Below are 15,640 nucleotides of genomic sequence, written 5' to 3'. Positions count from 1 at the left end.
TCATCTCTATAAGAAGTCAAAGAGCAATTTTTGGGGCGAATATTTGTAAGGATCTAGGTTCAAATATTCAGAGTTTTGTTGAACAGACGATTTAAATGCCCATGGCCATTAGGGCTGTGAATCTTCACTGGCCTCACGATTCAATTACGATTCATCTGTCTACGATTCGATTGGACGATGCATCTCGATACAGCTCAAAGTATCGCAGCTCCAAGTATCACAGTCTGGATTTTCTATATTATTACTGCACATGGCTACTTTATACATCAATTAATACAAGTACTCAGATAAATATCAAGTCCCTTTTTTACTTAGAAAGTGCTTTAAAATCTGAATGTCAACATACATTTCAACGATTCATCTGTCAATTCGATTCACAGTCACACGTCGGCATCGTGATGCATCGATTAAACGATTAATTTGGACGTCCCTAATGGCCATAGTTTGAAAAGCTGAAACTGTCAAGCGAGACTTCTGCAATGAGTAAATTAGTTATTTGGGTTATTATTCCTTCAGAAAGTAATTAATCTTCAGGCCCAACTGCAAACAATACATGGACAAATCCTTCTATGACAGAGGTTTTCAAAGTGGGAGGCAGGCCTCCCCAGGGGGGCTCCAAACAGTTTCAGGGGAGGCTCAGTGAATAGAAGTGAATAAATATTACTTTAGTGATTACAAAAGGAGATGAGATAGAATAGCTGAAATGTTTGAATCACAGTCAGAAACAAATTAATCCCTTCAGCAGACCTTTTTATTTATATTTATATCTATATATATTATTTATGTAGTCTGAAGTCAAACAGCAATATCAGGCTATCTTGGCTCAATTATTGAGTGTCTATGGGATCAAATAACATAATCATGATCCTGTGGGCATCTAGGAATGAATCAAAACTAAACAAGTAAACTGTGTTGTGGGCTTCCAGGCTTGTCCGAAGGCCGAGGGGAGGCCAGCAGTATCAGACTTTGAAAACCTCTGCTCGATGACATTTTCCTTATATACTTTGTGAATGTGAATATGTAGGACTTTGAGGTTCCCTCGGGGTTCTACATGCTAGGAAAACACAGATAGATGCGAGCCGTGTGCCTTACCGCGAACAGAGCAGGGCCCATATAGGTCTCCATGTACTGATAATACAGCGACATGATCTTCACCAGGTTCTGTAGCGCCGCCACCCGCACCTACAGCCCAACAGACCACAGTCAGAACGGAACACGGCATGGGAAAGGAATAGAACTGGAAGAAAGCTTTCACAGGATGTCAACAATGTAAATTATACAAAAGGAAATTTTTAGCCAGGCAATCTTGTCTGCAATTCAAAAGTGTGCATATAAACTTTAGAGGATGCTAGCTGTGCGTTATCAAACTTTTAAGTAGTTGCAATAGTAAATTCTTGTTCCACATATTGGTAACTGTTGTATAAATGCAGTAATACCCTAGAGGTTGTTCTTTACCGTCAGGATTATTACTGGGCCTTCAGTCCCGGTAATTAAAGAACGTCCTCTAGGCGTATCTCTCCTGTATTCAAATCATTGCATTGACATTGGTTCCAAAAGGTAAACGCAGTACTTGCTTTCTGCAGAGCGTCGACGCTACTCACTCTGGTGTCGGGACACTGGGTTGCCTCACACACCACCTGCATGATGAAGTGCCTCTCGGTCTGCAACACACACACACACACACACACATACATACATACAAACACACACACACAGACACACAAAACTACTAAAAAAAAAAGTTCTGGAGTACGAGTCCAAATCCAAGTCACCAAAGAGGAATCAGAATCAAGTCCCCGTTACTTGAGTCACAGACACGAAGTGTGGAGTTCTAAGATGGGCTCCAGTGCTCCACTCTGGCATCTCAGCACTAACTGTCTGTTACTGAGCACGAGCGTGAATCCACATGTAGGTGGAGCACATGTGCCTGCCCTGCATGAAACTGAATAATAACACGATATTAACATACATATCAATGACAAATTATTAGGGCCGATTACAAAAACAAACAAAACAATTAACAAGTCCGAGTCCCAGTCTCCAACTCACGAGTCCGAATGCATAAATGATAGGGTCCGAGTCATCAGTGCTCAAGTCCAAAGTCAAGCCAGGAGTCCTGAAAATGAGTCCAGGACCGACTTGAGTCAGAGTCAAGGACTACAACACGGACTACTTCAGCTCATTATTTATCTTTACGGAATATGGCTTTTTGTAATAAGTCAGTTCTGGTCTCAGCTGCCTGAACAGAAAGGAGAGATGAAGTTAAACAAGGTGAACTCCACTTCCTTCCTGTCCCTTCTTTCCAGACAGGATAAAAGAGAAGAGAAGAAGAACAGGAGAGAGAGCGGAGCAGGATAAAAGAGAAGAGAAGAAGAACAGGAGAGAGAGCGGAGCAGGATAAAAGAGAAGAGAAGAAGAACAGGAGAGAGAGCGGAGCAGGATAAAAGAGAAGAGAAGAAGAACAGAAGAGAGAGCGGAGCAGGATAAAAGAGAAGAGAAGAAGAACAGGAGAGAGAGCGGAGCAGGGTAAAAGAGAAGAGAAGAAGAACAGGAGAGAGAGCGGAGCAGGATAAAAGAGAAGAGAAGAAGAACAGGAGAGAGAGCGGAGCAGGATAAAAGAGAAGAGAAGAAGAACAGAAGAGAGAGCGGAGCAGGATAAAAGAGAAGAGAAGAAGAACAGGAGAGAGAGCGGAGCAGGGTAAAAGAGAAGAAGAACAGGAGAGAGAGCGGAGCAGGGTAAAAGAGAAGAGAAGAAGAACAGGAGAGAGAGCGGAGCAGGGTAAAAGAGAAGAGAAGAAGAACAGGAGAGAGAGCGGAGCAGGATAAGATAGAAGAGAAGAAGAACAGGAGAGAGAGCGGAGCAGGATAAAAGAGAAGAGAAGAAGAACAGGAGAGAGAGCGGAGCAGGATAAAAGAGAAGAGAAGAAGAACAGAAGAGAGAGAGCGGAGCAGGATAAAAGAGAAGAGAAGAAGAACAGGAGAGAGAGCGGAGCAGGATAAAAGAGAAGAGAAGAAGAACAGGAGAGAGAGTGGAGCAGGGGAAGAGGCCTAACTCCGTACCTCCTTGTCGAAGTTGGCTTTGGTGAACTCCAGTGAGTTGAGGAGGGCATTGGTGGCGGCCAGCTTGACGTTGTTGCTGGGCTCCTCCTTCCTCATGCCCTGGATGATGGCCGTCAGGATCTGGTTGGCGTTATCCTGCAGCTGCTCGGGGTCCTAACGGCACAGGAGGGGGTCAGACGTGTGTGTAGCATAGGAGGGGGTCAGACGTGTGTGTAGCATAGGAGGGGGTCAGACGTGTGTGTAGCACAGGAGGGGGTCAGACGTGTGTGTAGCATAGGGCTGTGAATCTTCACTGGCCTCACGATTCGATTACGATTCATCTTAACACATTCAGTGCCAAGGACGTCTGTGGACGTCCTAAAAAAAAGTAACGAGGAGTGCCAAGGACGTCTGTGGACGTCCTAAAATCATAATTCATATTATTCCATAATTCTGCTGTTTAAGGTCGTACCTAGCCAGTGAGCATGAATCCCTTCAAGGGATCACACGGCGCCACCTTAAACATCGTCACAGGAGCTGCTCCACCCACCTCAGATCCTTTACTTTGTACAGGAGACAGCGGAGAAAGTGGAAACCGATGCATGCTTTCTGCCAGAGCCGTATATATTGCTCTGTCTACAGCGGACAGTGGGCTCGGCTGCATCCGCGCTCACAACTGAGCTCTTATGCTTCTATCTATCTCCACACGATTTCCTAGAAAGCCAGCATCCGAAGCCGAACGGCCAAGCCTTTTCGTTCAGTCGCGTTTGCCAGCGCGCATCATTTCCTTCTTGATGGGCGCTGGGATCTGTCCGGGGCAAAAACGAGAAAACAAACTCTGTGCGTGTGGGAGGAGCCCGCAGCTCAGAGGTGGAGAGGGGAGAGGGGGGAGGGGGGGGGGGGGGGGGGGAGAGGGGTGTGTGGCACACAGGCTTCACAGAAACCACACCACACGCCACCACATCAGAAAACACCAGCCAGAGTCAGTGAATGTGCTCGAAATTAGAGTGCAAAAGGTATTCATAAAAGGGCCTATATCTTGGAAAGTAAAAAAAAACGACAGAAAACCCTTGAAAGTGCACTTTTTTGAGAGGCTGTAATTTCATAATGGAACTGTCTAGAAACAAAATTTCTTCTTTGGAAGAAGCAGGAGTGTTCAATGTTTCATTAAAGTCCAGCCCCGTTAATATAGCCATAATAGAAAAAATTCTATAGCTGTTTTCAACTGAATGGAAGTGAATCTGGCACAGGCTCCAGACAATTTTACTGAAGCGCTGTGGCACTGAATGTGTTAAATCGATGCATCACTTTTTTTCCCCAATACATGATTTATTTTTTCTCACTTTCTTTTTTCTCACTGTGTGGCTACTTTGAAAATAAAAGTGCATTTGGAATTGCATTGTATTATGATCCATAATTAAAATAAACAACTGCATGTACTTCCATTATATTTTATTTGATTATTAAAAAAATAATAATAGATTTTTGACATTTGTGAATCGATGCAGAATCGTGCACGTCCGCATCGCGATGCATCTTATAATGGATGATGTTTGACACCCCTAGTGTAGCAGTGTTTCTTTATTTCACTTGATACTTATTTGACCAGGGAGGTCACTTAACAACTCATTCTTATTGACATGAGTGGTCTGTTGTCCTGATTAACAGAGCTTTTTGCTGGAATGCAGTAAATAATAGATTTATCCTTCTCTCTTTTTATTTTACTAGATAACGTGTATTTTTTTTATGTGATGTGAATTTTCCTTGTGTATGAAATGTACTCTATATATCTTTCATGAATGTTGAAGCGAGTTCAGTTAGTTCAGTCAGAAGATGATACTGCCATACGTTCTTATTAGCACTAACGGAATACCCTGTGTGACAAGTGCCATTAATCGGCCTTAATTACCTACCGGTAATAAAAGAAAATGTGGCTCTGTTAGATCACCTGCAGGGGGTGCTCTTTACACTTCCTGAAAGATGCAGTGCGATCGCACATAAAATGGCAAACACAATTTCTACACACACAGAGACAGATTTCACATTCTTAGTATATCGATTGTCACTGTTATGTCTGCCTGCGAATACGAGCGTCTCTCCCACTCACAATGTCCTGGCAGATGTAGCCTATCACTCACAATGTCCTGGCAGATGTAGCCTATCACTCACAATGTCCTGGCAGATGTAGCCTATCACTCACAATGTCCTGGCAGATGTAGCCTATCACTCACAATGTCCTGGCAGATGTAGCCTATCACTCACAATGTCCTGGCAGATGTAGCCTTTCACTCACAATGTCCTGGCAGATGTAGCCTTTCACTCACAATGTCCTGGCAGATGTAGCCTATGGCCTCCAGGGTGGACTCCTTCATGTGTTCGGTGCTGGAGGGGTCCGTGACGTTGGCCACCAGCTGGGGGATGAGCTCAGGCCACTGGCTGACGGGGATCTCAGCGCAGGCGATCCCGGCCACGCACTGGGAAGCCGAGCTGGGCCGGTATGTCTCTGTGCCCAGTGTCTGCAGGACCTGAGGAGGGAGGGAGGGAGGGAGAGATGGTCAGACAGCAGAGAAACCCAAAAGAGACAGAAAACAGAAAAAACTGAATTCTGGTGCGAGTGGCTCTCTGCGTGTATTATGGGCGTAGACAACTTGTTATCTGTGCATTTCCTTACAAAGGTCTTGATCTCGCGGCGTGCTTGGGCGTCGATGGCCAGCCATCTCTGCTGGTACTGTGTCTTGACGTCGGGGTCTTTGGAGGTCAGGTTGTTCTTCACCTGCAGTCCGGCCGCCACACGTGCCACCTGGGTGTTCCCCGGGTTCGCCAAAACCTTGGACAACTCCACCAGGAACGCCGGCTGGCAGGGTGAGAGAGGGAAGGAGGAGCAGGTGAGAGGGACAAGGAAGACGAGTTAAGATTTGATGAGACAAGAGAATGATGGAGAGAATATGAAAGATAAGTAGCACAAAAGAAATGGGAGGGTAAAAGTATGTGGAAGGGAGAGAGAGAGAGAAAAGTAGGAGAAAGGAGGAGAGAAGAGAAAGATTGTTAAATGTCATGAAGCGCAACCCCAACGTGTGAAAGCGGCATTTGCAACATGACTCCCAATTCCCACAGCATCACTGCATCACAGCATCACAGCATCACAGCATCACTACTACATCAAGTTACAGAAGAAAAACATCAACACAAAGTCAGGTTACAGTCACGACTACACGTGTACACAGATATTAAATCATATCCGTTTAGAAAAATCAATCAAACGTTTACATGTCTTTTTGTGCGTGTCCTTTTAAATCAAGTTTTGACAATGATTTTACTGTGTTCTGGACACGCAATCATTCATTTGTCATCAAAAATAAACTGTGCGTGTGTCCGCTAGGCGTATTCCTGTCAGTTGGGCGCTGGGGGGGTGCGCTGGCCCCAGTGGACAGTGTGCGGGGAAGGAGATTGAAAAGAATGAACGTTAACTCAGCACTGGTGCGGGCGCTCGTTTTCAGGCAACTAATCATATGGAGAAACTATCACTACAGAGACAGAAAGGCTCACTTGTGGGAGCAGATTGGCTCGACCCTTAATATTTCTGGTGAGTGCTGTTGTGCTTTTTGTCAGAGTATGTGTTGTTAGCTGTTAGCTATCAAGCTAGCTACCGCTGCTAACGTTTTCAATCTGTGTCCTTGCATGTTGTGTGGTGTGCGGGGATCGGCGCTCCTCAGCGCTCTTCCAGCGTTTAACTGTCAGTGGACATCTACTGCCTGTAAGCTACAGATGATAACTTTATTGTTAAAAGTTTTCAGTGCAGTACGCTGCACGTAAGGACACATTGGTCACAATGTACAAATGCGGTCCAAAAAAACAACATCCGGTTAAGCGGTTCCACGCTGGCAGAAGGTCCAGTGTCCATGTTTAGAAAATGTAGTAACCGTTGACGTCCCTAAGCCACGGCCTTCTGAGAGACTTTACAGCAGGGATTAGAGATGAGGAAGCAGCAGTTAAAGCGAAAATCTATTTGACGATTTTCATTTAATTTCATTAATTCCCTAGTGTCCGTCTTCGTTTATTTTTTATTCCTCTTAATGTGTGTCACTGTGTGAAAATACCAACTGCCAATCGTACTCGAATCTTGATGTTAATATCGCACTACTACAATAAGATGGCCGGCGGCGCGGTGCAGTTGCAAGAGCGTGCGAGCTGAGCGAGCACACGAGACGGGCGAGGCAGGAAAAGAAAGCGTGCGAGGAAGCGAGGCACGAGCTTGCAATATTTATAGTATTCGTTATATAGCAGCTACATTTCCACCGAGTCATTTGAAAAGATAGTGTACTATACTAAATGCATGTTCACTTGAACCAGGCCTACATGACTTTGCAGCTAGTTTGCAAAGCAGTGCCTGTCATTTGTGACTTCCTTTGATTTCTGACTATCCAAATCCTCCTCTGCATCTCCATCCCAGTTTCTGCTGTCAAAACAGCTCTTTTCTACCCACACGGCCACGCCCACTTCATGTTCCAGCCCACCTATGAGAACAATATAAACCCTAACGACGATGTGGCCACGCCCACTTCATGTTCCAGCCCACCTATGAGAACAACATAAACCCTAACGACGATGTGGCCACGCCCACTTCATGTTCCAGCCCACCTATGAGAACAATATAAACCCTAACGACGATGTGGCCACGCCCACTTCATGTTCCAGCCCACCTATGAGAACAATATAAACCCTAACGACGATGTGGCCACACCCACTTCATGTTCCAGCCCACCTATGAGAACAATATAAACCCTAACGACGATGTGGCCACACCCACTTCATGTTCCAGCCCACCTATGAGAACAACATAAACCCTAACGACGATGTGGCCACACCCACTTCATGTTCCAGCCCACCTATGAGAACAACATAAACCCTAACGACGACGTGGCCACACCCACTTCATGTTCCAGCCCACCTATGAGAACAACATAAACCCTAACGACGATGTGGCCACGCCCACTTCATGTTTCAGCCCACCTATGAGAACAACATAAACCCTAACGACGATGTGGCCACGCCCACTTCATGTTTCAGCCCACCTATGAGAACAACATAAACCCTAACGACGATGTGGAAAGTCTGTCCCAGGAGAGGACTTAGGACTGTAATCCTTCTGAAGTCTGCAGTCTGGTCCTGGTTCAAATTCAAAAGGGTGGGGGTGGATCCACCATCGGAGAACTTTGAAACTGGTATAAAAATCAATATGATGTTCAATTACATCCCAGGAGTGATTTTGTGATGAAGTGATTAAACTCACTTTTTTGATTTCCTCACTTTCCCCTCAACATACCTCTTCTACTTCAGTTAGTGATTTGCTACATTTCCCAGAATGACTTCAGACAACTTCCAGAAAACAGGCATGAACTTTCTCCATTTAGCTGTGGACTGTTTGCGACCAGAGTATAGTTAGCTTGATATTGGCTATTCTGTCGAGAGATATTTTCTCAAATACTGAACCCAATGGATGTATATTGTTATTCCTCTTCCAGTAATCACAGGTATAAAAATCAACGTGGTTTTATTTGTTTGCTTTATAAGTTATGAAAGCAGAAAAACAAATATCTACCCGAATGCCCAATATCACGCCAACTTCACGTCATAAAGGTGGAGAGAACAATAGCCAGGGCATAAAATTCGGCACGGGATGGCGAGAATCGCACATATTTTCGGCAATTCCCGCAGATTTGTAATTTATAATGCGGGAGAAGTCCCGCAATTGTTTGCGCGCCCATGTCTATATGTTGAGCCGACCAACGTTGTACATAGAGCTTTTTGGTGCTGTGTTTTTGGTGACTTTGAATGGCTGAACCGTTTACTAACTAACTGGACGACTGTAGCTCACTGTATACTGTATGGAGAGTGACGGTAAAGGTATTGTGTGTATCTTGGTTATGTGTGGGTCATATGGCAAATGGTCGAAACTCGGTAAAACCTAATTATCCCATAAAGTCAGGAGTCATCACGGACATCTAAAATCCAAACATGCTACATGTCTGCCTTGCTCTGTTCAACGCTGCTGTGTTGAAGGCTCGAGCTGGGAGCCATATAGCTTACAGGTGAAATAATCCCTTATAACATAATTAAGTCTATCTCATAGTTAATTTTGCAAACGACGTGTAGTCTAGGAAAAAAAGCAAACCAAAATAAAGAAAATTCTCTGTGTCCTTCTCTTGCTTATTGTTCTTCAGCCTTCATTCATCCATATGGCTCATCCATAACTAAGTCAGTGACAAAGAAGAATGACTACAGTAGATGCTGCCACCCACATGCACTAGTTATTTAGGGCTAGGCTGAAGTACCCACCGCCCTACTGTGAGGATCTGCTTAACCAGGTGTTTTTAAGCATCCAACAAACATTATGTCAAATGATTTAGACTGATGTAAATTAGAATTAGAATAAGTACATAATCAATTAAGTCCTCATGTATTACAATGTGTTTTGTTTGGAAATAGACTACTGCAGCCCTTCCCAGATGAGATGGCTTTATCTGCCATGGAATGCTAACGCTAGCAGGCTTGTTCTGCCTACATTCACTCTGAAAGCTGCTGTCTGCCTGTGTGTGTGTGTGTGTGTGTGTGTGTGTGTGTGTGGCCAGCCAGCCATGGTGTGTAGGTGGTGTGGGAAGGGAGGGCCCAGCAGAGGAAAAGCCGGGCGGGCTCCCACTAGCTAGCCAGCTGTCCTCTGCACTATCATTCATCCCCTTATGCTTGCAGCAGCAAGTGGGGCGCCAGCTATCAATGTGACCGGCATGGACAGCTAGCCAACTCTCAATGTGGTGCAGAACCACCGGTAATAAAATGATACTAACCAGGTTCTCAATCGCTGCCTGCTCCAGAAACTTCTGTGCCCGTTCCAATTCAATCCGATCTGAGGGGGTGAGAGAAGAGAGGAGCGGGGCGGGGCGGGGTGGAGAAAATCGGGGTTATTCGATCCAATGCTTGCTAATTATCTGACAGACATGGCTGAGCTAGCAAGCTAACACACACAGCGATATTTACGAAGCTTCAAAGTGAACGCCAAGCCGTGCCTTAACCTGGCTAGCTAATGGTTTACACTAGTCAAACGTGGGGCAGGAATAGTGGTAATCTAGACAGGAGGCACGGAAATCCCGTTCATGTTTTCTACTGCTGCGAAGGCTTGTGAATAAACGCCTTAGCATGTTTCATAACATCTGACTAACGTTACTAACTACGTTAGTTTCACCATCACGGTACTTCGTTAATGGAGGTCGCTAGCCGCAGAATAACGTTACGGTCTCAGTGCCAACAAGCTTCTAAGCATCAGGATGTGCAAGAGCCGAGCTTCTGGGGTTAGCATGCTAGCCGGCCAACACATTGCAGCCTCTTAAAGTAACGTTAACAAAGTTTAGTCGACTCATACACCGGTTAAAATGTCAGCAACGATAGGTCTGGCGTGATGACATAGCATTCGCAACTTCGTTCCTTTATTCAATCATAACCCTCAAATTGCAAATGATTATAAAGTTAGCCGATATTGGCGTGTGAGGATGGCCCGATTAATTTGCACATGAATGGCACTTTAGCAGGCTAACAAGATAGCTTCCTCGCAGCATGGCTAACGAGCTAGCAAAATGAGCTGAACAGGCATGGGCAGGGTCGCCACTACACACAGCTGTCAAATGACGCTTAATATTGTCAAATTGCCAAACGTTTTAACATTATATGACAACTTGTTCAGCGGACACTTTTGGAAGCTGGCAAGTCAACACCATGACACTGATGCCGCCTAGCCGAGCGCTTCTACAAGCTAGCGCGTGTTTGGCAAGTCACTAGCGTTAGCAGGAAGTCTCTACAGGCCGGAGCTAGCTTAGCAACACGAACCGTTAGCTCCCCGCCTAGTCTGCTAGCAATGTTAGCAACGCTAACGTTAGCTCCCCGCCTAGTCTGCTAGCAAGGCATTTCCCTCCTCCCACTTTCACCAGTTCACAAGAGCTGCCAGACACAACCCAAACCTGCTTATCGTCGCCTTGAACACCGCTTCAAAGAGTGGACATAGTGTGTGTCAGTGTGCGGTGTTGCATATTCACCTGGAGAGACAGTCTTCTCCAGAATGGTGATGAGATCGCGATGCTCCATTCCGTCCCCCGGCTGTAGCCACTCTCTTCACAGAAGTAGTCGCTAGCTAGCTAACGTTAGTTTCGATTGCCGCGCACAACTCAAACCGGATTAGATTTCTTCAGTGTTCAGCCGATGACAACCAGGACGCAGATAAGTCAGCGAGAGCCAGGCGAGAGAGGCGTCGGGTCCCGGAGTGCTAGTGAGCTGCTTTACTCTGAATGTGTGCGGTGTTTTAATGGCTGTGGGGTAAAGTAATGTCTAGTAGCCTGAACGCCGCCTGTTCTGTTCGTCCTGTGTTGTCGGGAGGGAAAGGGCCGCGCGCTTCTTCTTCTTCACTGATTTTAATGCCGGATCACAACCAACGTGTATAGGTGCATACCGCCACCTACCGTACCGGAGTGTGTACATCAGCGCTTTATATCCATCATCAGGTGAAAGTAAAGAAAATGCATTCCCTCTATTCCTCACGTATCCCCTAAAATCCCTTCCAAGTCCCATCCCCATCCTCCTAACTCATATCTATTTGATCACGTAAGATGTTCCTCTCTGAATCATACTTACTGCACCTCATAGTGACATTTTTAGGAAGATCATCACAGTTAGGCCTATCTGATAAACACCTTTGGTATCAAATAAAGAGTTGATTTTAATCCAGTATGTCCAAATCTTAATCTCGGAAAAAATCGCTTCTTCTCTTCTGCACTTTCCTTTGAAGGCCTTCATATTAGCCTAATTGATTTCTGTATGCTGTAATAGTGTCTCCCTTTGATATCTGTGTCCCACTTCTTCTGCCATACACCACTCACTTTCTTATGAGTGATTTGGTCTCACCTTTTCCAAAGGGAACCTTCATAATTGTATCATAATTTAATTTCAATGCTCTCTTTGCAATCTCCTCTGCTGTCTCATTGCCATCAACACCAACATGAGCAGGAACCCAACAACTCTATAGCCTACATCAATTCCAACTGGATTCTCAACATTATTGTAAATATTTCCATCAATAAACAATCTCTTATTGTTTCTTTTGAATTCAAACGATTAAGAGCTGCAGTAGAATCTGAACATGACAGCTATCTCAGGCCTTACCTCTTCAATCCATTGTAATACTAAAATATCCATTAGTGATTGTTTATCTGCTCCTCATTCATAACCAGAAACAGATCGCGATTTATTTTTTACATTTTGTTTCAACCGGTTTAACATTTTCTCATCAAACCATAATCCTCAATATTTGAACTCGGTTACCCTTTCCATACTTTGACCATATAGTTTAAGCTGCACATTAGCCTTCTCCTCTTTCTGGTAAAGAACATGTAGCATGACTTTGCAATTGACATCTTAACCCCCCCCCCCCCCCCCCCCCAATCATATGACCATTTTTCAACCTTCAATATAGCACTCTGTATACATGTCTAATGTTTTCCCTCTTTTCCATATAGCTGCATCATCTGCTTACAGCGATGACCCAATATCTCTACCAACATTAAAACTATCATTTATCTGAATGTTAAACAGAATAGTGCTAATAGCGCTACCTTGAGGAATACCATTTTTAATATCAAAAGCACCTGAAACAGCATCTCTAATTTTAACATGGAATGACAGATGAGACAGGAAGTCTAAAACCCATAAAACCACTAACTTTCACTAAGGCATCTGCTAGATCTTCCTTTGGAATCCACGTTGATATGTGTTTAGTAATCCTCTTTGTTCTAATCAGAGGTTTTCAAAGTGGGAGGCGTGCCTCCCCAGGGGGGCTCCAAACAGTTTCAGGGGAGAGTCTGTCAATGGAAGTGAAAAAATATTACAGTAGTTATTACATTGATCAAAAGGAGATCAAATAGAACAGCCTAAATGTAGCTACGTGACACCCAGAGTCAGAAACAAATAAATGCCTTCAGACAGACATTTTATTTGATGTAGTCTGAAGTCAAACAGCAATAGGCTATCTTGGCTCAATTATTGTCTATGGGATCAAATAATAGAATCATCCCATAGGCATTCAGGAATTGAGTGAGGGGGGGGGGCTCCTTTTTCCAAGCATTGTCTGGGGGAGGCCCACAGTCTCAGACTTTGAAAACCCCTGTTCTAAATAATATGACAATCTATGAACACTTCTTTTTTCCATCCATTTACACAAGTGAGATGGTAACGCTATAGGCCTGTAGTTTCCTGCATTAGCTAGATCTTTACCAGACTTACCAAAAGGTACTATCAGCTTTCCAACTGCTAGGCATTATACCTTCTCTCATATCGTATTAAACAGATTTAATATAATTTCCAAAACTTCCCCTGGTTAGGCTAGCATAGCATAGTTGGTCTTGTCCTGGAGATGTATATCCACTTATTCCCTGCCATTTTCAACTCATAATGTAAAGTCCATGTCAAGTGCCGATCCATCTACCCCTTTTCTTTTGGAAGTCATATAGAAAGTCATATTTTGGTTGTTTATCATCTAATCGACTACACTATCTATACTTGCAAACTATATGCAGTAGATCAGCTTTCTCCTTATTTGTAATTGCCAGATATTATTCTCCATGGGCCAAGTGGCTGCTACCCATTGTTGGTAATGAGCCAAAGGTCGAAAATGAGTTTTGCAGCTATTTAGAGATTTTGAGTGATTTGGTTACTTTCTTCTCCATAGTACATGATGGTGAATCATTACTTTCATAACACAAAAGGTAAAGTATTTATTTTGATGGTTTTGGTTGGAATGCCACTGTGGAAAATACAATGTTGTGGAATGTTTAAAGCCATTTCTCTCACATGTTACTTTTAGACACAACATTAAAATACTCTGAACTTTTGATCTGAGAGAGCGATCGCAGTCATTCAAAAAGCTATATGAGTTTCTAATTTATGGAAATATCAAAAAATGAAAATGTCAAATTCCCACCATGTGAAGGGTTTTTGCAGGCGATCAGCAGCATTGGGATTTTCTTTTCCCTCTCCTTTTTAACGAAATGTCACCCAATTGTACTCTGCCAATGGAGGAGCAGAATTGCCTCCACGCATTCTTCATTTTCTGTGCTCTAGCTCTCTTCCTTTGACAATCAGTTTATCTTGAATCGAATGATTTCTTAGAAATTTGAAAGCATGATTCTGTTTTATAGCATTTTTACATTCATCGTTCCACCATCATCAAATCATTTTCTTTCCCCCGTTCACTGTCCTCTAAGGAATACATGCTGCTGCACCAATCATCATAGAAGTCACTGTTGCTGCACAGATGTCTCCATCACCCTCCATCCATATTCTTTCTGTGGATTCAATACATTCTACACATCGTCAGCTTTAGGAAAACACCATCTTCCTATTACATACAGTAACCTTCCTTTACATACATATCAAAATTCATAGAGCATATGAGAAATGAGCAGACGCATGCGCGCACGCGCACGCACACACACACACACACAAACGGTAAAAACAACCCCATTGTCTTTATTTAGTCATTTTACAGTAGTCACTCGTAAGTAGCTGCCTTGAGTTGGTCTTTTTGTCTCTTTTCTCATTGTTCCAACTTCTTCCTCATTTTTTGATCAACACAATGGAAGAGTTCATGGACAAAGTATAAAAAAAGAGCAAAAAGGAAAACAAAAACAAAGAAAAACAATAAAATGCCCCCTTTCACGACAAAAACTGAAATTTTGGCAAAAGGTGATGATGATCCAGTGCATCTCTTAAGGTGTAATACACATCGGTAAAGACACAAAAGGTATGGTTGTCAAGTTGTGGGTTCGACTTTACTAAGATAGAGATATGGGACCGGGTGATGACGGGGAGATCGTGTTTATGTCTTGGTGTCTGATTGGATAAGAGCTTTTGGGATTCTAGGATTATCTTCCAATCAGATTTGATCCTCTGGTAAACTGTCACTTGTTTCTATGGGAAGTGGTCGACAGTTTTTAAAACGGATATGCATCAATAACAACATGCTAGGCTCAGCAGGGCACTGATCCCCACATTACAGTCACAGTAAAAAAATAAATCAAAATCACAACAAAACAAAAAAAAAACAATATAAAAAATGACCCATTCAGAGTTGAAGCACATTAAAACGTTGATCTGGTGTCTATGGCACAACAAGGCGAGTTTCTGCCACACGGGGCAGGAGCTCGGCTAAAGCCCCACCAGCTCATTCACATCACAGTTCATCGTTTGATATGGCAGGGCTGATAAGGCAAAGCAGCGCAACGTCATGGCAACTTAACAACAAATTACTTTCATCTAATAGCCTACAGTGGGTCCAAAACCTCCGTCTAGTTAGTTCTACTTTTGACAAAATTGCTATTCATTTTCCCCATTATCATTCTAATTGAGTTCAGGAGTGGTTTGGCTGTTTTTTTGATTCGTCCTGGTCTTTAGAGAATACAGTATCATATTAAAGTTACATTGTAAAGAGGGGGTTTTGATACGGACCGCCACAACAACCCACCCCGCCCCCCCCCTCACCCCCGTCAGTGCCACTGCCTCACATGAT

At 43.8% G+C, this 15,640-nt stretch overlaps 1 protein-coding gene across 1 annotated transcript in view; it reads right to left on the bottom strand.

The window, feature by feature from the left end:
• The window catches only part of kpnb1 (karyopherin (importin) beta 1), a 41,226-nt gene extending 29,782 nt beyond the window's left edge, over positions 1–11,444 (bottom strand). The window contains exons 1-7 of the mRNA XM_083649135.1: positions 11,121–11,444; positions 9,882–9,940; positions 5,711–5,893; positions 5,364–5,564; positions 3,061–3,213; positions 1,575–1,661; positions 1,093–1,182 (exon numbers count right to left, since the gene is read on the bottom strand). Coding sequence (XP_083505261.1) covers positions 1,093–1,182; positions 1,575–1,661; positions 3,061–3,213; positions 5,364–5,564; positions 5,711–5,893; positions 9,882–9,940; positions 11,121–11,169 — 822 coding nt within the window. The 5' untranslated portion in view covers positions 11,170–11,444. The remainder of the gene's footprint in view (positions 1–1,092; positions 1,183–1,574; positions 1,662–3,060; positions 3,214–5,363; positions 5,565–5,710; positions 5,894–9,881; positions 9,941–11,120) is intronic.
• Between the last annotated feature and the right edge of the window lie 4,196 nt (positions 11,445–15,640).

The sequence above is a fragment of the Poromitra crassiceps genome (genome assembly GCF_964638095.1).
Source record: "Poromitra crassiceps genome assembly, chromosome: 13".
Classification (NCBI taxonomy): Eukaryota; Metazoa; Chordata; class Actinopteri; order Beryciformes; family Melamphaidae; genus Poromitra; species Poromitra crassiceps.
Note: the sequence above shows the minus strand (reverse complement) of the source record. Positions and strands in the feature narration are given on the sequence as shown.